The following is a 20,236-nucleotide window of genomic DNA, read 5'->3' on the forward strand; positions in this document are numbered from 1 at the left end:
TCCTTAGAATTATGCAACAAAACCATGCAGATGCAACTGCAGGTCATTTTGGTGTGTTCAAAACTCATCGCAGATTATCCCTCAGATATTTTTGGCGTGGTATGTATAAGGACGTGGTTGAGTACGTTAAGAATTGTGATACTTGCTCTGCGTATAAACACACGACATCAGCCACTCCAGGTCTGCTAGGGAAGCCTAAAGTCTGCGAGAGACCTTTTCAGGTCATTTCGGCTGATTTAGTCGGACCTTTGCCTAGGTCTAAATCAGGATTTACATTTCTTTTTGTGGTGACGTGTTGTTTTTCGAAATATACAATGTTGTTTCCGTTACGGCGTGCCACAGGTGCCGCTGTTGTTAAAGCGCTAGAGAATTTTGTATTTTTGAACCATAGTGTTCCAGAGACTGTGATTGTGGACAATGGGTCCCAATTTACAGGATCTGAATTCCGTAATCTCATTAAGCGTTATAATATTCCGAAATTACACTACACACCACTGTACACTCCGCAAGTTAACCTTGTTGAGAGGTACAATAAGGTTGTTATGACTGCTGTAGCCGCTTTTGTGAAAGATAACCACAGGTCCTGGGACGAAAACCTGTACAAGGTCCAGTTCGCCATAAACAGTGCGGTTAATGAATCCACTGGATTCTCCCCGTTCTTCCTTGTCCACGCTAGAGAACCGGTTTTAAATGGTTCCTTCTATAAGGACACGGATAAGGAGTACGAGGCCGGAATTCCAAGGGAGGAATACGCAGGAAAGTTTGGAACTTTGGAGGACATATTTGGTCAGGTTAGGAGAAATTTGTTTCAGGCTCATGCAGAGTATGCAACGCATTACAACTTGAGGCGTAGGTCTGCAAGCTATTCTGTTGGGGATATAGTGTGGAAAAAGACCTATCCACAAAGCGACGCTACAAATTTTTTCGCAGCTAAGCTGGCACCTAAGTATGAAAAGTGCAGGGTTGTCAAGGTTTTGTCACCTTTGGTTTACGAACTAGTTAGAGTAGCTGACAACCACCCAATAGGCACTTGGCATATTAAGGATATTAAGAAGTAGATATTTGCCATTACTTAGTTTGGTCTAAACTGTTTGAATATTTAAGTTATCAATATTCAATTAGGAATTTGTATGAGTGTAGTGATGTTCTGAGTTAACAGTTACATTACCATGGTTCAGTTGAGGATGAATGTAGTGGATGTATTTAGGGATGAATATGTGATGATTGGAATGCTTGTGGTAGACCAACCGGTTGAGAAAGTAAAAATGCAAATATCGTACTTTGGGGATAACGAAAAGGGGGGGGTTTTGTGTTTTGTTTTCGTTTTCCTTCTAGATAATGGATCATTTCTGTTATTTTTCCGATTCTGTTCCGAGATCTATTTTCTAGGAGAGTTATTTCGTTTTTTTTTTCTCATATTCCGATTTTGATTCGGTTTTATTTTTCCGAATGGGATAGAGAACGGTTGCCATATCAGATGGACCCGTTCACAACCAGATTTTCCGTATTTGTTGAGTAACAAATATTACGATGGTAGTTTAAAAGAGTGAACCACCGTAGGCCTAGACGCATTCTATCAGTCAGCTGAAGAATGATGCCAAGATGTTTCCACTCAAGTGTCTTAGACACCATGAAGTTTTTTTGTATATATTCTTTTTAGAAGTTAGGGTTGTGTAGTTAAGTATAATGTATAAAACCTTACACTGTTTTCAGTATATTTATTTTGTTAGACAATTTTCCTTGTTAGTAGTAGATGTGCGTTCACGCGTAACTTCTGTGTTTTTTTTGTTTGTTTCAGGCAAATTGTTAGTAGTTGTTGGATGACGCTGAGGGCAGCGTGGTTCAACCTGTTGAACCTTTTCGTAGGAGGGGAAGTATTGTGACGTTGTAAATTTTGAACTACTAATTAGCGTTTCGCTTTTAATTAAAATCTATTTTGTTCAAAGTATGTTGGTGCCACCTAGCATCAAGGTGCAGAACTACGCGTGGGTCGATGTTCAGAGTTCATTCGAGCCACAATAGATGGCGTTTGCTTCGTTGTCAATTGTCGTAAAAATAAAACAAAATAATTAAATAAAACCATAATATCATTTGTTTATTGTTAAGTCATTAACAAAACGGTTCTTATAATATATCCTTAGGTTCCGCAAATATTCAAAAATGAATTGGCTTTATGATCAAACTAAATGCGAGCGGCCACACTCGGGTTGCGTCTGGCAACACCGATTGGTGAGATTTAGAATTTTCTCTGGAGTCAACATGTGAAGACGAATTTTTTTCGTTCCAGGAAAATCTCACTCTTTTTCGCCCATGGCTTCGCCTGGGAAAATACAATAGTATAAAGTTAGTCATCCTAACGTATTTCAATGTTTCATCAATTATGGTGAGTGAAAAATCAAGTAATGTGGATTCGACAAAATGGCGGTTTGGTTAGAGAAAATCCTAATTTTATGATTTCATTCCAGTTCCAGTTATTTTATCTTCCCAAATAAATGAGGATAATGGGTTGTGGGTGGACTTCTGAAAACCATTGGTGGCCAGGAGTTCAATAGGTGAGTTGTGTTTGATCGGGAAAATTCCACGTGTCGAAATTTTCACACAGCACAAATTATAATCTTGTTTTTCTTTGTTACAGGGTTTTCGTATTTACGTTTACGTTTTTACGTTTACGTTTTACGTTTTAGTTTTCCGTTTTCGTATTTATTTCTTTTGCACATTCACGTAGGCAACTTAATTTCTATGGATAAGACTTGGTGAAAATCTTTGTAATGAAACATTTCGGTTGTGAAGAATCAAATAAATTGAGTTTTGGATCTTGGCCGATGCCGTCCAGCTACCTTGCAGTCTTCGCACCTACAAGTAAGCATATGTTTGTATCCTGCAACAGTTTAGTGAACCTTCTTAGTGTATGTGTACAGTAAGAACCCTGTCTTTACTACTGAGCTTTTATTTTGAAACAATTTTATGAATTTTACTGTGTCATTGTCTATTCCATGCCAATGGCATCTTAAATTTAAAACATAGATTTTATGTACTATCTACCTAAGGCATTCTAATGTATCTAAATTAAGTCTTGGCATTAAGCTAGAATAACTAAGCATTATTAGCCATCATTCTGTATTAAGCGACCCCGGTAAAAGTTACATTAAAAACAATTTTGCCTAACATCTAGCAAATTTCATTTATAACACCTCATATGCATTACAAGGGAGTCGACGGCTAGCTTCTATTCTTTACTAGGTAGATAGATCAAGTAAAGTAAGTAAATTAATTTTTTTCCTCTAATCTTTGTAAGGTGGTAGATTATTCCGTATCCGGGTATATTTCTATTCCGCCCAATTTACCACCCTTACAGAGCCAACAAGAGTTACTGAAACGACCTCATCGCTTATAGATCTGATTATAACTGACGCTCCCACACGCTGTAAAAATGTAGAGGTTATACATAATACTTGCCTGAGTGATCATGCCCTGGTCATTGCTGAATTTAATGTTAAGAAACCAAAGACTCAGCCAACGTACGTAAGGAGGAGATGTTTAAATAAAATTAACCAGCAATACTTTGAAAGAGACCTTAATGCCATACCGTGGGATGATATTATGTGTTTGGACAATGTAAATAGCATGGTAGAACAATTTAACAAACATATATTAGAGCTTTTTGACAAACATGCACCTATTACGTGCATTAAAATTAACGAGAAGCCCCACCCTTGGATAACGGATGTTATTAAAGTTATGATGAATTTAAGAGATAGGGCATTAAAAAAAGCGCACAAATACAACGAGGAATCTAACTGGTCATATTATAGAACCCTTAGAAATTACACAAACGCTAGCATTAAAAGAGAGCAAACTGCCTATTTCACATTTTACGTCAACAATAATTTAAAAACGCCAATAAAAATGTGGTATCACTTTAAAAAGATTTCCCCGTTTGGTCATAAGAACAAATCTAACATACCAGAGCATTTAAAGGATCCGGATAAAATTAATGATCAATTTTTAACACTACCTGGTGGCACTCCAGTCCCATTAGAGCTAGTAAAGAAATTTACAGAAAATAGGTTTACGGACAGCGTATTCTCCTTACAGTTATGTTCGCAAAAGGATGTTCTTAAGATAATTAGAGGTATAGCAACTAATTCGGCAGGATATGACGACATCTCGATTAGCATGATCAAATTAACTTTATCGCGGACGTTGCCAATAATCACATATATATTAAATGCTTCAATTTCCAAAAATGTTTTTCCTGATTGTTGGAAACTGGCCAAGGTTATACCGCTGCCTAAAGCTGCTACTATTTCAGACTATAAGGATCTAAGACCAATAAGCATACTGCCAGTTATGTCGAAGATCATTGAAAAACTAGTATGTAGCCAACTTTCTAGGTATTTAGAAACAAATAACTTGCTTCCAGCAGTACAATCAGGATTTAGAAAGGTTCACGGAACATCAACTGCTTTGACAGCAGTAACGGACGACATACTAGCTGCATCAGACAGAGGGGACGGCACCATACTAATGCTGCTAGATTTTTCTAGGGCATTCGACTGCATAGACGTAGAGCTTATGTTAGCCAAGCTGCGATATTATGGGGTTGACTCAAATTCATGTACTTGGTTTTACTCGTTCTTAAATAGCAGAAAACAGTTTGTGGCAGTTGACGCTGATGGGAGAATACCACTTTTATCTCAAATAAACATTGTCCCACGAGGTACCCCACAAGGATCGAGCCTTAGCCCTTTACTATTTATAATTTATACTGCCGATATTATCCAAAATATACAACACTGCAACACCCACTTATATGCTGATGACACTCAAATTTACTACAATTTTAACCCAACATGTACAGTAGAAGCCGTAGAATTAATAAATAAGGACTTGGATTCTATTTCAAAATGGTCGGAGGATAATAGGCTGGTTCTTAATGCCAAAAAAACTAATTTTATGGTTTTAGGTACTAAGCATCAAAGAGCTAACATAAAAGGGAGGAAACCAAATATAACACTGAATGGGAAACCCATTGAGAATGTGGCTATCGCAAGAAACTTAGGGCTATACATGGATGAAGACCTAAGATTTATTGAACATCTTAACATTAAGATAAGAAATGCTTTCTATAAGCTGAAAGTACTATACGGTGTGAGACGTTTTTTGACGGAGGGAGTTCGTCGGATACTCGTGGAGTCTCTTATTTTGTCAGCCTTTAACTACTGCGATGCTATTTATGGACCTAGACTGCTCAAAAAAACTGAAAAGGCTGTGCAACGCATACAAAATGCGTGCACTAGATTCTGTTTTGATGTCCCGAGGAGAAGCCACATTACACCTGTAATCAACAGTCATAAGATCCTTAATATGAAATCACGTAGGAACTTACACTTGGCAATGATGATTCACAGAGTAATTTTCAATAAGCGACCGCCGTATTTATATGAAAGACTACAATGGCGTAAGGACAGAGGCACGACTCGAGTGCAACATAAAAGAAAGCTTGCTGTACCTGCTCATACAAAGGCAGGGTTCAGGGGCTGTTTCCGCTTTGCTGCAGCAAAGGTTTGGAATGATCTCCCACCTCCTCTCCGTGAATGGAATAACCCTACTAACGAAATTGCTATAAAAAATAAATTAAAGAACTTTTACTTAAATGTCCAGATAGAGGCAGCCAAATTTATTTACAATAAATAATTATATTAAGGCTATGCAAATTATTCTATGTATATATATATATATATATATTTTTTTTTTAAAGATAATTATAGATACCTACACTAGATGATATTGCTGTATATTACTGTTGTATTTAAATGATTAAGCGCTTTATTCTTTAGGCCAAGCTGGGAAGGGACATTTATATTCATATTTATACGTTATTTTTTTTATTTTTTATTTAACTGTTATTTTTAGATTTCGCTTTTTTTTCTATGTCACTGTTTTTATTGTAGTTTATGCAATTTTTTTTTATTGCTTGATAACGCAACGGGCGTGGTGCGTCTTTATTTATTAATCAATGTAAATTATGGCGCAAACTGAAAACCAGCGCTGAGCAGTGGGAGCGGTGCTCGGCTATGCTGAGTTTGCGACCTTATTGTATATTGTTAGTTTTTAGTTTAGATATAATATTAGATAAAAACATTGTACATACTTACTACTAGCAATAATGAAACAATAAACGATATTTATTATTTATTTATTTATTTATTTATACTAGCTTATGCTCGCAAGTCGCAACTTTGTCCGCATGGACTACATAAATTTCAAACACCTATTTCACCCCCTTAGGGTTGAATTTTCAAAAATTCTTTCTCAGTCGATGCCTTCGTCATAATAGCTATCTGCATGCTAAATTTCAGCCCGATCTGTCCAGTAGTTTGAGCTGTGCGTTGATAGATCAGTCAGTCACTTTTTCCTTTTATATATTTAAGATTACAGATTAAAAAACCATATCATCTCTTTTTTCTTCTTCTAGAAACGTCTTCCAAGGAATGAAACGTTTGAACAACACGAAACGTCTCAACAACTTGCTCAATGAAACTGAAACATATACTTATACCGCAGAGTGCCCCGCGGGCGGCTGCATCTGTATTACTGAAGATACCAGCAGCTTACGACAATGCATGTCTAGTATGTCTACTCAAGGATCCAGTAATGATTTCACTTACAAACTATGGGATATTTTAAGAGGTTAGTGTCAAACAATCTTAATAGTATAGGTATTACTTGTATGCGACAGGAAGAGACGGCAGTCGGGGAAGGAAACGCCCCGCACGTCTGCACAGCCTCCGCGCTTACCCGGTGCGGGTGAGTGCGGGTAACGTGCGGGGGCGTCCCCCCGTTTCTTACCCCGATTGACATCTCGATCTGTTGCGGTCTGAAGATACTAGCAGCTTACAACAATGCATGTCAAGATGTCTACTCAAGGATCCAGTAATGATTTCACTTACAAACTATGGGATATTTTAAGAGGTTAGTGTCAAACAATCTTAATAGTATAGGTATTACTTGTACGCGACAGGAAGAGAAGGAAACGCCCCGCACGTCCGCACAGCCTCCGCGCTTACCCGGTGCGGGTGAGTGCGGGTAACGTGCGGGGGCGTCCCCCCGCCTCTTACCTCGATTGACATCTCGATCTGTTGCGGTCTGAAGATACTAGCAGCTTACAACAATGCATGTCAAGATGTCTACTCAAGGATCCAGTAATGATTTCACTTACAAACTATGGGATATTTTAAGAGGTTAGTGTCAAACAATCTTAATAGTATAGGTATTACTTGTACGCGACAGGAAGAGACGGCAGTCGGGGAAAGAAAACCCCCGCACATCCGCACAGCGTCCGCGCTTACCCCGTGCGGGCGAGTGCGGGTAACGTGCGGGGGCGTCCCCCCGCCTCTTACCCCGATTGACATCTCGATCTGTTGCGGTCTGAAGATACCAGCAGCTTACGACAATGCATGACTAGTATGACTACTCAAGGATCCAGTAATGATTTCACTTACAAACTATGGGATATTTTAAGACGTTAGTGTCAAAAATAATCATCAGAGATGCCTGTTAACATTATAGTTAACTAGCTGATGCCCGCGACTTCGTACGCGTGGATTTAGGTTTTTAAAAATCCTGTGGGAACTCTTAAATTTTCCGAGATAAAAAGTAGCCTATGTCCTTCCCCGGGTTGCAAGCTACCTCTGTCCTAAATTTCGCCAAAATTGGTTGACCGGTTGAGCCACGGAACAGAAAAAACAGTGGAAGTGCTAAGTAGGCGTGGCACGCGTGCCACAATTAAGCGTAGTTACGTAAAACTGATCCCAGTCGCGTTCTAACATCGCGTGGAGTTGGTAGTCTCGCGACAAATTCATATTGCCCTAGCAATGTTACTGTTCCGTTTTGGAGTGTAAAAATGATAGTAGGAGAAAAAATCTTAAAAATGGAGGTGTTTCGTATCATCGGTAAGTACGATTTTCATTGTTTTCTATAAAATCTTAATTTATTTCAATTTACTAATATTTAATAGAACGGTTAGTCGAAATCAACCTTAACCAATTAAGATAAAGTTTATTTTGGATTGATTCTATTCCGAAAGTACTTCGCTCCGTGTTCGCTACTCAAGTAGTGATGTGGCCAAGTCGAATATTGAATTTATCGATTGATATCGATACAAGGATATAAATAAATAGTAACGCAATAATTATAATTTATTAATGAGTGAGACGTTGCATTGATCACTAAATAGACATCAGTAGTTCCTCTACCCTTCATTTAAAATATTTTTAGGTTTCCCAAAGATGCAAGCATCAAAGAGAAATGGATAGATGCAACGGGTAGAGTTAATTGGATGCCAACCAAATCAAGCATGATATTATGCTCTGAACATTTTTTTAGAAGTCGATTTTATAATATCAAATAAAGGATATAGATATACGAAACCTACTGCGCTTCCATCAATGAAAATCGTTAAGTTTTTTAATCAAGTAAGTAACCTTGTTTTATTTTATTACTTTCAGTAAGTATTGAAAATACTTGATATTATAATACAAAACAACACCACCTCTTAGTTATATTTTTGTATGAAGATTGACTGACTAAATATCAAATTTAATTCATAAACACACTAATTAATTTTTCTCCTATTCATTTTTATATAGGTACTAGATGATGCCCGCGACTTCGTCCGCGTGGATTTAGGTTTTTAAAAATCCTGTGGGAACTTTTCAACTTTCCGGGATAAAAAGTAGCCTATGTCCTTTCCCGGGATGCAAGCTATCGCTGTACCAAATTTCATCAAAAACGGTTGAACGGTTGAGCCGTGAAAAGCTAGCAGACAGACAGACACACTTTCGCATTTATAATATTAGTACGGATTTATTCTCAAAATTGAATTTTGGTTTCAGCCACAAAATGATAAATGTGGTCACTCCAGGTTCTTCAAAAAGACAAAGTGATTCGGAGTTTCCTGTGTCTAATCACGTTACCGATTTGATGAAGGCAATAGTCGAAAAATATATACATAAATGTTCGCATACACCGTTTATTAAAATTAAAAATAAGACTTTCGAAACGCCAGTTTCTTAACAAATATGTTTTATTTCAAGGGCAATAAATAAAATTTAACTATTTTCATACGTTGCAGTATTTATTGTGCATACTTGTAAAAGGCATGCATACATACCAGCACCTTTATTCAATTTTATGATTACCTTTTTAATTTTATTTTTGCGAATGAACAAAATAACGAGTATCTATCGATATCGATAGGTAATTCATTGAGCTACGTGGTGCGGCCTTAGCTGAGGAGGAAAAAAAATCGACCGATCACGCAAATGTCAACCATATGTTTAACGTAATTAAGTTTATAATTGCTACCACTTAGAATACCGCCATCTATGGTCAAGTAGCGGAATTAATTGGACAATTGAATCTAGTGTGACGTGAGTGTGACTATAGCTCGTAAATACGTTCTTCCGCTAAAGCAAAATAAATCTTATTTCTAGAACGTCAGGGTTTGTTTCCAAATCTGTGACGTAGGCTAGTTTTGACTAAACTTAAACGACAAATCAAATGATTTGTTTCTTTGTAGTGCAATATATGACTATCGGTATATTTGTATGAGTTTGGCGACAGCGGTTCCTATAGTAATTTTGGTGAATTGCACTTCCACTGTTCTTTCTGTTCCGTGGGTTGAGCCGTAAAAAGCTAGCAGACAGACAGACAGACACACTTTCGCATTTATATTATTAGTATGGATATATTATAGTATTTTTAATTTCAGATTGTGAAACTGCCGAAGAACTCATAACATTATTAATGCAAGCTCTCAAATTCGTATCTTCCGGAAAAATACGACCTTTTGTAAGTAATAAATAACAAAAGAAAAATACCTTTATGCCTAGAAAGAATATAAAAATACCTTTAGATTCATTACGCACGATTTGCCACAATAATAATTGTTATCATGTTAACAATAAAAACCTTCCAAGTGCGAGTCGGACTCGCGCACGAAGGGTTCCGTGCCATTATCTAAAAAACGGTAAAAAAATCACGTTTGTTGTAACGGGAGCCCCTTAAATATATATTTTAGTCCGTTTTTAGGGTTCTGTACCTCAAAAGGAAAAACGGAACCCTTATAGGATACCTCACTTTGTTGTTTGTCTGTCTGTCTGTCGGTCTGTCAAGAAACCTACAGGGTACTTCCCGTTGACCTAGAATCATGAAACTTGGCAGGAAGGTGGGTCTTATAGATGGCATTAGGGGAAAAATCTGAAAACCGTGAATTTGTGGTTACATGACACAAAAAAAAATTAAATTGTGGTCATAAACTAATAATTAGTATTTTCAATTTTCGAAGTAAGATAACTATATCAAGTGGGGTATCATATAAAAGGGCTTCATCTCTGGATTCTAAAACAGATTTTCATTTATTTTTATGCATCATAGTTTTTGAATTATCGTGCAAAATGTCGAAAAAATAAGACTGTAGTACGGAACCCTTGTGGCGCGAGCCTGACTCGCACTTGGCCGGTTTTTTAGTTTTACCCTTTGAATACGGAACCCTAAAAAATAGAGCTTTTAATCTATGGCACTAACTACTCGGTACTACCTCGAGTAAAAGATGGCGGCCTCTAAACAGCAGTTTTGTTTGGCGACCATTTTTTGACAGAAGTGACATTGACATATTTGTATATGACTATAGTCGACGCATTTTAAACAGAGTCGTCAAGTCATCTGTCGGTTTCGCTCGCACTTACCTACGACCTGTAAGTGCGAGCGAAACAGACAGATAACACGACGAGTCAGTTTAAAATGCGTCGACTATAATATTATAGTTAAATGATCTATGAATTAAACTATTTACAGATAGATGTCAATAATAAGAGTTACCTGTCAAAACTAGTGCTGAAATTGTCCCGTGGCCACTCCCAAACGGCGAAAGTGCTGAAAAACCTGCGCTCGAGTCCGCCGCAAACATTATCCCTCGTCGCGCAAGTCGGGATGGAGAAAACTATGTGGGAGTACACCAGAGTCATGTCGCTTCTCGAACATTCCTTCTTCATCGCCGGGATCTGGAATACAGATGCAAGGTATAAATCCATATCCATACTAGCTGAGTTTGTTGTGGGCTCTTCTCAGACCTGGGCGCGTTTGGAACCCTCGTAGCTTTAGTTTTAAGTTTGCGTAATAATTATCACCACTATACATATTTTAGAAATCCAACATCTGATCAACAAAAAAAGTTATTTATTACCTATTTTGAATAAATCATTTGACTTTGACTTTGACTTTGACTGACATAGTTTATTCCGGCGTTTCTTCTGCTTGAGGTCTTTTGACTTTACTGCTCAAGTATTTAAGGCGCCGGGATAACCTTACCTGTAGGTTTAACTGGTAATGTGTGGCACAGATTTAAAAATAAACGTTTTTTTCTTTTTTTTCTAATATCATAAATGCCATAGTGTCTGTCTGTCTGCTAGCTTTTCACGGCCTGTTCGTTTAACCGATTTTAACAAAATTTGCGCATCCCGGGGATGGACATAGGCTATTCTTTTCGCCAGAAAATGTAAAGGTTTTTATGAGGTTCTTAAAAAACCGGCCAAGTGCCAGTCAGACCACGCACCGAGGATTCCGTACTTGGGGTTTTTTTTTTTCGACATTTTCCACAATAAACCAAAAAACTACTCTGCGTAAAATAAATATAAATCTGTTTTATAATATACAGGTAAAACAATTATATAATATGATACCCCACTTGGTAAGTTATCTTACTTTGAAAGAAAATTGAAAATACTAATTATTTGTTCATGAACGTATTTTTTTTTCTTTGTGGTAACATCCACAAATCCACAAATGATTTTTATTTATTTTTATGCATAATAGTTTTTAATTTATCGTGCAAAATGTCGACAAAAATACTGGACTATGGAACCCTCTGTACGCGAGTCTGACTCGCACTTGGCCGGGTTTTTTCATTAAGAAAGTCATTTCTACTATATTTATTTCATAATTGCAGTTCGTATTAGTGCAGGTAAATGCTTTTGACGACTCAGCAGCACTTACTTGTAAAAGTTTATTTGTCTATTCTTATCATATTTATTTTATTTTTAATAATATTTGCTCAGGTCCCACGAATCCATAGAGCAAATAAACCAAACTATAAACGACATGACAATGGGGGGTGACTTCACTCTAAACCCCTTCGAGAACATCGCCTCATCGGAACATTCGATACGAATCGACGCAGAATCGTTTTGTATAGAAGATCCGAATGAGCTTACCGTTGATGACTTTGCCTCTCTCAAGAAACACGGGCTAGTGGGCGAGAAGAAAGATGTTAACGAGGTAAGTGCGAAAGAGATAATATATTATGTAACTTCACTCTAGTCTCTAACCCCCTTTGAGAACATCGCCTCATCGGAACACTCGATATGAATCGACGTAGAATCCTTTTGTATAGAAGACCCTAATGAGCTAACCGTTGATGACTTTGCCTCTCTCAAGAAACACTGGCTGGTGAGCGAGAAGAAAGATATTAACGAGGTAAGTGCGAAAGAGATAATAATTATATTATGTGACTTCACTCTAAACCCCTTCGAGAACATCGCGTCATCTAGAATCATGAAATTAAGTAGGTAGGTAGGTAGGTAAGTCTTATTATAGCACAAGTGAAGGAATGAATCCGAAAAACCGTAGATTTGTGGTCACATCGCAGAAAAAAAATGTTTTCATGAACAAATATTAGTATTTTCAATTTACAACAAAGATAACTATACAAAGTGGGGTATCATATTTTGAAAGGCTTTTACTTGTACATTCTCAAACAAATTTTGACTCGCACTTGGCCGGTTTTTTAATCCATACTAATATTATAAATGTGGAAGTGTGTCTGTCTGTCTGCTAGCTTTTCACGGCTCAACCGTTCAACCGATTTTGACGAAATTTGGTACAGAGATAGCTAGCATCCCGGGGAAGGACATAGGCTACTTTTCACGCCGAAAAATTAAAGAGTTCCCACGGGATTTTTAAAACCTAAATCCACGCGTACGAAGTCGCGGGCATCAGCTAGTAACTAACTAATTTCCAAGCAAGTGCGAGAAAAATATACTATATACATACAGTATATACAACTTATTATGTTTTCCAGGTGCCATTGATAGCGGATGAAATAGACATCAGCCCGTGGAAGAACTTGCTGATGAAGTTCGCACAAGTGCACGCTTGCTTAGAGCATCTGTACCGCGCCGAAATGTGCTTGAGAGCGGACTTTGGTAATTATTCATCATCATCATCATCATCATCATCATCATCATCATCATCATCATCATCATCATCATCATCATCATGATGATGAACCCATCGCCAACTCACTACAGAGCCGGGTCTTCTTTCACAGTGAGGAGGGTTTTGGGTATGGCTCTACCACGCTGGCCAAGTATGGATTGGCAGACTTCACACACCTTTGATAACATTCTGGAGAACTCTAAGGCTGAGACCACAACACTGCGGTGTGACATCGAATCGCAGTGTGGCCTCAACCTTATTCGTCATAATCATCATCATGATCAACCATCGCCGGCCCACTACAGAGCCGGGTCTCCTTTCAGAATGAAAATGGTTTTGGCCATAGTTCTACCACTGGCCAAGTACGGATTGGCAGGCTACACACACCTTTGATAACATTATGGAGAACTCTTAGGCATGCAGGTTTCCTCGCGGTGTTTTCCTTCAGCAACGCAAGTCATATTTAACTACTTAAAACCCAATTTTACAGCCCAACTGAAGCCCATAGCATCGAAGCTGTTAGAACACTACGTATCAGAGAAGTCCCCCGTCAGAACAGTGGGGCAGCTGATGAGTGAGCCAGCTCTAAAGATACGCATTCCCATTGCGAACAACGTAGTACAGGATCATTTGAAGTAAGTAATAGGACATTACATAGCATCGAAGCTGTTAGAGCACTACGTATCAGAGAAGTCCCCCGTCATAACAGTGGGGCAGCTGATGAGCGAGCCAGCTCTAAAGATACGCATTCCCATCGCGAACAACGTAGTACAGGATCATTTGAAGTAAGTAATAGGACATTACATAGCATCGAAGCTGTTAGAACACTACGTATCAGAGAAGTCCCCCGTCAGAACAGTGGGGCAGCTGATGAGTGAGCCAGCTCTAAAGATACGCATTCCCATTGCGAACAACGTAGTACAGGATCATTTGAAGTAAGTAATAGGACATTACATAGCATCGAAGCTGTTAGAACACTACGTATCAGAGAAGTCCCCCGTCAGAACAGTGGGGCAGCTGATGAGCGAGCCAGCTCTAAAGATACGCATTCCCATCGCGAACAACGTAGTACAGGATCATTTGAAGTAAGTAATAGGACATTACATAGCATCGAAGCTGTTAGAACACTACGTATCAGAGAAGTCCCCCGTCAGAACAGTGGGGCAGCTGATGAGTGAGCCAGCCCCCAAAGATACGCATTCCCATTGCGAACAACGTAGTACAGGATCATTTGAAGTAAGTAATAGGACATTACATAGCATCGAAGCTGTTAGAGCACTACGTATCAGAGAAGTCCCCCGTCAGAACAGTGGGGCAGCTGATGAGCGAGCCAGCTCTAAAGATACGTATTCCCATCACGAACAACGTAGTACAGGATCATTTGAAGTAAGTAATAGGACATTACATAGCATCGAAGCTGTTAGAGCACTACGTATCAGAGAAGTCCCCCGTCAGAACAGTGGGGCAGCTGATGAGCGAGCCAGCTCTAAAGATACGTATTCCCATCGCGAACAACGTAGTACAGGATCATTTGAAGTAAGTAATAGGACATTACATAGCATCGAAGCTGTTAGAACACTACGTATCAGAGAAGTCCCCCGTCAGAACAGTGGGGCAGCTGATGAGCGAGCCAGCTCTAAAGATACGTATTCCCATCGCGAACAACGTAGTACAGGATCATTTGAAGTAAGTAATAGTACATTACATAGTATCGAAGCTGTTAGAACACTACGTATCAGAGAAGTCCCCCGTCAGAACAGTGGGGCAGCTGATGAGCGAGCCAGCTCTAAAGATACGTATTCCCATCGCGAACAACGTAGTACAGGATCATTTGAAGTAAGTAATAGGACATTACATAGCATCGAAGCTGTTAGAACACTATACTTATCAGAGAAGTCCCCCGTCAGAACAGTGGGGCAGCTGATGAGTGAGCCAGCTGTAAAGATACGCATTCCCATCGCGAACAACGTAGTACAGGATCATTTGAAGTAAGTTACGTATTATAGTATCGTTAGAATAGAATAGAATAGAATGTTTTTTTATTCATGTAAACTTTTTAAAAGTGCTTATGAATAGTCAGGTAGTTTTAATTTACCACTGGTTCGGAATGCCGTTCCTACCGAGAAGAACCAGCAAGAAACTCGGCGGTTGCTCTTTTTAATTTTTCAATTTACAATGTTATTATACCGTACTATACAAGCCATTGCAGCCCCGTGCATTGCTGGAGCGAGTCAAATCCAAGCTTTTTTATCGTTTACATAGTCTGCGACTGTATAATATGCTTTTTTTAGGAGCCGTAGACGTAGCCGTCCGTAGTATGTGAGACCTCTGGTGCGGCTCCCCGACGTATCACTCCGAAATCTAAGCAGGCCTCCTAGGTCGGCAAGCATACCCGTAACATATTATTATGTATAATCACCCACTTCGTTCGCCTGGATATAGATTTTCAAAAAATCCGTGGGAATTAATTTTTTTTTTAATTATACCAAAAACATTTACAGTAAAGTGAAAAAGAGAGTAAAAGTGGTAAATTCTTTGATTGACCTTCTTGATTCTTTTGAACTATACCCATGCAAAAAGTTAGGTCGTTCCGTTGCCCCGTTGCGACGTGATTTAAGGACAAACAAACAAACACACTTTCACATTTTTATGTGAGTATTATAGTGATCTTATCTATCGTTAAGTTCTTAGCAACGTTAGTCAAAAAATTTGTTACCAAGATATTAGAACTTAATAATTTTCTTTAAAAAAGTCAACTTTTCATTCTTTTACAGAAAATCAGCCTTCTGGTACCGAATGGAGCTGAGGAAAAAAGCGAACTGTTCCGAAGGGCTTCCAAGAGAATGCAAAATGATCTATGTTTTCTCACAGCAAGCTGTTTTCCCGCCTCAAGTGTGGCAATACATAGGTAAATCCATACAAGTCCCGCAAATTACTATTGCGGTGGAACCATGTCTCATTAACATCGAAATGACGTCATTTTGACGTCAGCCGAAATAAAAATATACCATCCACATTCTTGCTAGATTACATAATAAATTTGTCTGGTTGGCGGATTATAGCTAACTAGCTGATGCCCGCGACTTCGTCTGCGTGGATTTTGGATTTTTTAAAATCCGTTCCCGTGGAAACTCTTTGATTTTCCGGGATAAAAAGTGAAAAGCCTATGTGCTTCCCCGGGATGTAAGCTATCGCTTTACCAAATTTTATCAAAATCGGTTGAACGGTTGGGCCGTGAAAGGCTAGCAGACAGAGAGACAGACACACTTTCGCATTTATAATATTAGTAAGTATGGATTAGCTTGATCATGGTATTTTTTTTTTTTTTTTTTTTTATTTTTTTTTTTTTTCAAGTATTAATTCACTTTCTGGTCTCCAGAGCCGCCCATTGAGGAAGTCGCCGAGGTAACAACTGTTGAGGAGCTGCGATTCCATTGCACCAAATATATATATCTGAGCAACCAAGTGTCTAGGAAACTGGACTTCTTGAATAACACTAATTAAATTAGGTGATGGCACCGATTCCGTTGTCTTTCTCTAAACTAAATTTAGAGTATCTGCGTCCTTTTCTTTTTAACAATGCTAAAAAGGGACAGAACATGAACTTTACGTTTAAAGACTCTAAATTTTAGCGCACGCTACAAATTTAAACAGTAGGCTCGCGACTGCGCGCTAAAACCACGGGTTTTTTTTTATTATTTATTTTTTTATTCAGATACAAGTTAGCCCTTGACTGCAATCTCACCTGGTGGTAAGTGATGATGCAGTCTAAAATGGAAGCGGGCTAACCTCCAGGTTACCCCTTCCAAGGGGTATGGCAGTTTTTATTTATTTATTTATTTATTTTACACTTTATTGCACACAACACAAAGTAAACATTGAAAAAACACAATACAGGATCTTAATCTAATAGCTGTAGCATGCAAAGGCGGCCTTATCGCTAAAGCGATCTCTTCCAGGTTTTTATTAAACCCATACCCCTTTGGTTTCTACACGGCATCGTACCGGAACGCTAAATCGCTTGGCGGCACGGCTTTGCCGGTAGGGTGGTAACTAGCCACGGCCGAAGTCTCCCACCAGACCAGACCAGAAATTTAGAAATTATAAAATTCCAAACCCCTGCCAGGAATCGAACCCGGGACCTCCCACTATTAAGACCACAGCGCTCACCACTGCGCCAGGGAGGTCGTCAAATACCATCTAAAAATTATATTTAAAACTGTCAAACTGCGTCTGTCCTTTTCATATTACATTAGTAAGAAGAGGATGCGAATACTCTAAAATTAGGTTGTGCTCAGAATCAGTACCGTACAGTAGTAAGTATATGTAGGGAAGTATATTGTTAACAAAAATCTCAAACGCGTTCCATCTATGCTAAGACGTAGTTATAAGAAAAGCTGTTATTGTGATATTTTGACCTACATTTTTATATTTTGTAATAAAACTTTTAACACTAGCGTTTTTTTAATTAAATCATAGTTTACCTAGTAAGTAAATAATTGCTACATACTATAAATCCCGCAAATTGCTATTGCGCTGGAACCATGTCTCATTAACATCCAAATGACGTCATTTGACGTATATTTTACAATTTGCGGGCACGCACAAGACTAAAACGTTTAAGTGCGGAAACCAGCCCAGAGCGAAGAAGCAATTTGCGGGACTTATCTCTTATAATATAATATTATGTATAACCAAAGATAATTTATTGCTAACGTCAAACATTAATTTAAAGATAGCGTAAACCTTTACAGTACGCGACAGACAATAATTTGCATCGACCTTTAGAAAGAGATACCGGTTTTGTAGAGCATTGTCTCTGTCGTTGAGACCGACAAAACGTCACATAGGTATGAGTGACAGAGATGACGCTCTACAAAGCCGAAATCTCATTCTAAAGGTTTGACTTCTTATAATAGATGGCGTTATTGTGCAAGCTGGATATTTATCACAGCCAGATCACAGCTGATAAAACTCCGAACAGTTGATGAAACTCAAATTTATTTAGTGCCATCTATCAAACAGCTGATTAAACTCAAATTTATTCAGTTCCATCTGTTGAACAGCTGAACTGGAACCGGTGAAATTCCGTTTAAAAGACATTCATAAGTTGCCCTGCGCCCCACTCGGGTAAGGAGGCCATGCCTTGAGGCCCGTACCCCCCCGGTCAATCAGAGAAGTTCCCGGCTGCTGGTGCTCGAATATATATATACCTATCCATAAACATTATAATATTTCTTACGAGCCAAGTAACGCAATTTACAAAGAATTTTAAATAGAAAGTGAGCAATCTATACTTATTAATAAACTAAGTATATCTGTGTAAAAATTACGTCAATCCGTTGTGGCGTGATTGAAGGACAAACCAACTAACACTTTCCCATAGGTAGTAATTCTATCGCCCGCTTGTGATGTTCGGACTATGTGTAAAAAAAAAACCGAACTCAATCAGTTAACATAATAGGTACGAGTATATCCATTCTGTATCGACATTTCGAACCAGGAACATAAAACTTCAAAGGCCATTCAGCAAACGTATACAATTGCCGAGCAAAAACCATTATGTCAATAAATAGGTGGTTATGTACAGACGCACTTTGATCTGCGAGGTTAATAAACCGAATCGATTCCCGTTTGGCCCACATTTTGTTGAATAAGTACAATTAAATACGCAGTCTCTCTCTGCATCGTAGGTATTCCTTATTTTTGACGGTCATACCTAAACTTTTTTTCTCTTTGCTGAGCGGGTGCTTTTTTTATTCATTACTAGCTGATGCCCGCGATTTCGTCCGCGTGGAATTAGGTTTTTAAAAATCCCGTGGGAACTCTTTGATTTTCCGTGATAAAAAGTAGCCTATGTAACTCTCCAGGTCTTTATCTATACCCATGCAAAAATCACGTCAATCCGTTGCACCGTTGCGACGTGATTGAAGGACAAACCAACAAACAAACGCACTTTCGCATTTATAATAAGGGTACTGATAGGCAAACAACCACAATCACACCCGATGGAAAGTAATAATGAGGCCTAAGATGGGACGCATTTACTTAGAAGATGCCTATTCACTGTTGTTTTAAAGATAGCAGGGTCGTCACCCCTTTCCGTTTCATTAATCGCAATGGTAGGGGTTTTCTTGGGTTAATAATGCAGTGGACTCTTAAATCCTTTCGCATACAACTAGAGGTCGAGATTTCGACAGTCATAGATAATTTTATTATTGTTAAATCACTACCCATAATATAAATACGAAAGTTTTTTTTGTTTGTTGGTTTGTCCTTCAATAACGGAGCAACGGATTTTTACATGGATTTAGTTGAAATCTGGAGAGGGACAAAAGCTCATTTTATCCCGGAAAATACGGGATTTTCGGAAATCTAAATTCACGCGGGCATCACTGCATAGGACTTTTTTGCAGTAGTAAATAAGCTAATGTAACTACCTAGTTAATGTTTGCATTCCTGCAAATACAAATAATAAATGTTGATTGTTCTTAAAACAACAATCGATGTCGTTGCCAAAACAACAAAACTCCGATTTTGAATTGAAACCAATATGTTTAAAATATTTTAGCAAAAGTTTTACAAAACGGGTTATTTTTGAGCACGTTCGCAAAACACATGTTAAAATATCGACGATATTGCATAAAGTATAAATATTTCACTCTTCCCCTGCCCCGTTACCCCAATTTCGGTGTAGTTATTAAAGAATGATGCCTGAATACAATGAGTGCTGAAATTTTGTTTGATAATATACGACGGTCGGCAAAAAAGTGCACAGATTTGGCAAACAACTATTAAAAGTTTTAAACTGTGATAGCCACTAGGTTATCTAGGTTAAGATATCGGCTTTCTGTTAGGGGGTCCAGAATTATTTCTTTACTTTAATTACTTTCGTTCAACGATGAAGGAAAACTTCGTGAGGAAACCCGCATAGGTACCTCAGAGTTCTCTATGTAGC

The 20,236-nt window shown here is 38.4% G+C and overlaps 1 protein-coding gene and 1 long non-coding RNA gene across 2 annotated transcripts in view; both read left to right on the forward strand.

The window, feature by feature from the left end:
• Positions 1-17,734, forward strand: part of Zwilch (zwilch kinetochore protein) — a 29,486-nt gene extending 11,752 nt beyond the window's left edge. The window contains exons 7-14 of the mRNA XM_034972972.2: positions 6,479-6,693; positions 9,776-9,855; positions 10,861-11,084; positions 12,120-12,339; positions 13,142-13,265; positions 13,769-13,913; positions 16,053-16,186; positions 16,658-17,734. Of these exons, the coding sequence (XP_034828863.2) occupies positions 6,479-6,693; positions 9,776-9,855; positions 10,861-11,084; positions 12,120-12,339; positions 13,142-13,265; positions 13,769-13,913; positions 16,053-16,186; positions 16,658-16,782 (1,267 nt within the window). The 3' untranslated portion in view covers positions 16,783-17,734. The remainder of the gene's footprint in view (positions 1-6,478; positions 6,694-9,775; positions 9,856-10,860; positions 11,085-12,119; positions 12,340-13,141; positions 13,266-13,768; positions 13,914-16,052; positions 16,187-16,657) is intronic.
• On the forward strand, positions 7,744-8,954 carry LOC138402868 (uncharacterized). Its single transcript, XR_011237203.1, has 3 exons — positions 7,744-7,955; positions 8,281-8,477; positions 8,898-8,954. It is a non-coding gene; the product is annotated as an uncharacterized lncRNA (long non-coding RNA).
• Positions 17,735-20,236: the final 2,502 nt, after the last annotated feature.

The sequence above is a fragment of the Maniola hyperantus genome, chromosome 10 (genome assembly GCF_902806685.2).
Source record: "Maniola hyperantus chromosome 10, iAphHyp1.2, whole genome shotgun sequence".
NCBI classification, from domain to species: domain Eukaryota; kingdom Metazoa; phylum Arthropoda; class Insecta; order Lepidoptera; family Nymphalidae; genus Maniola; species Maniola hyperantus.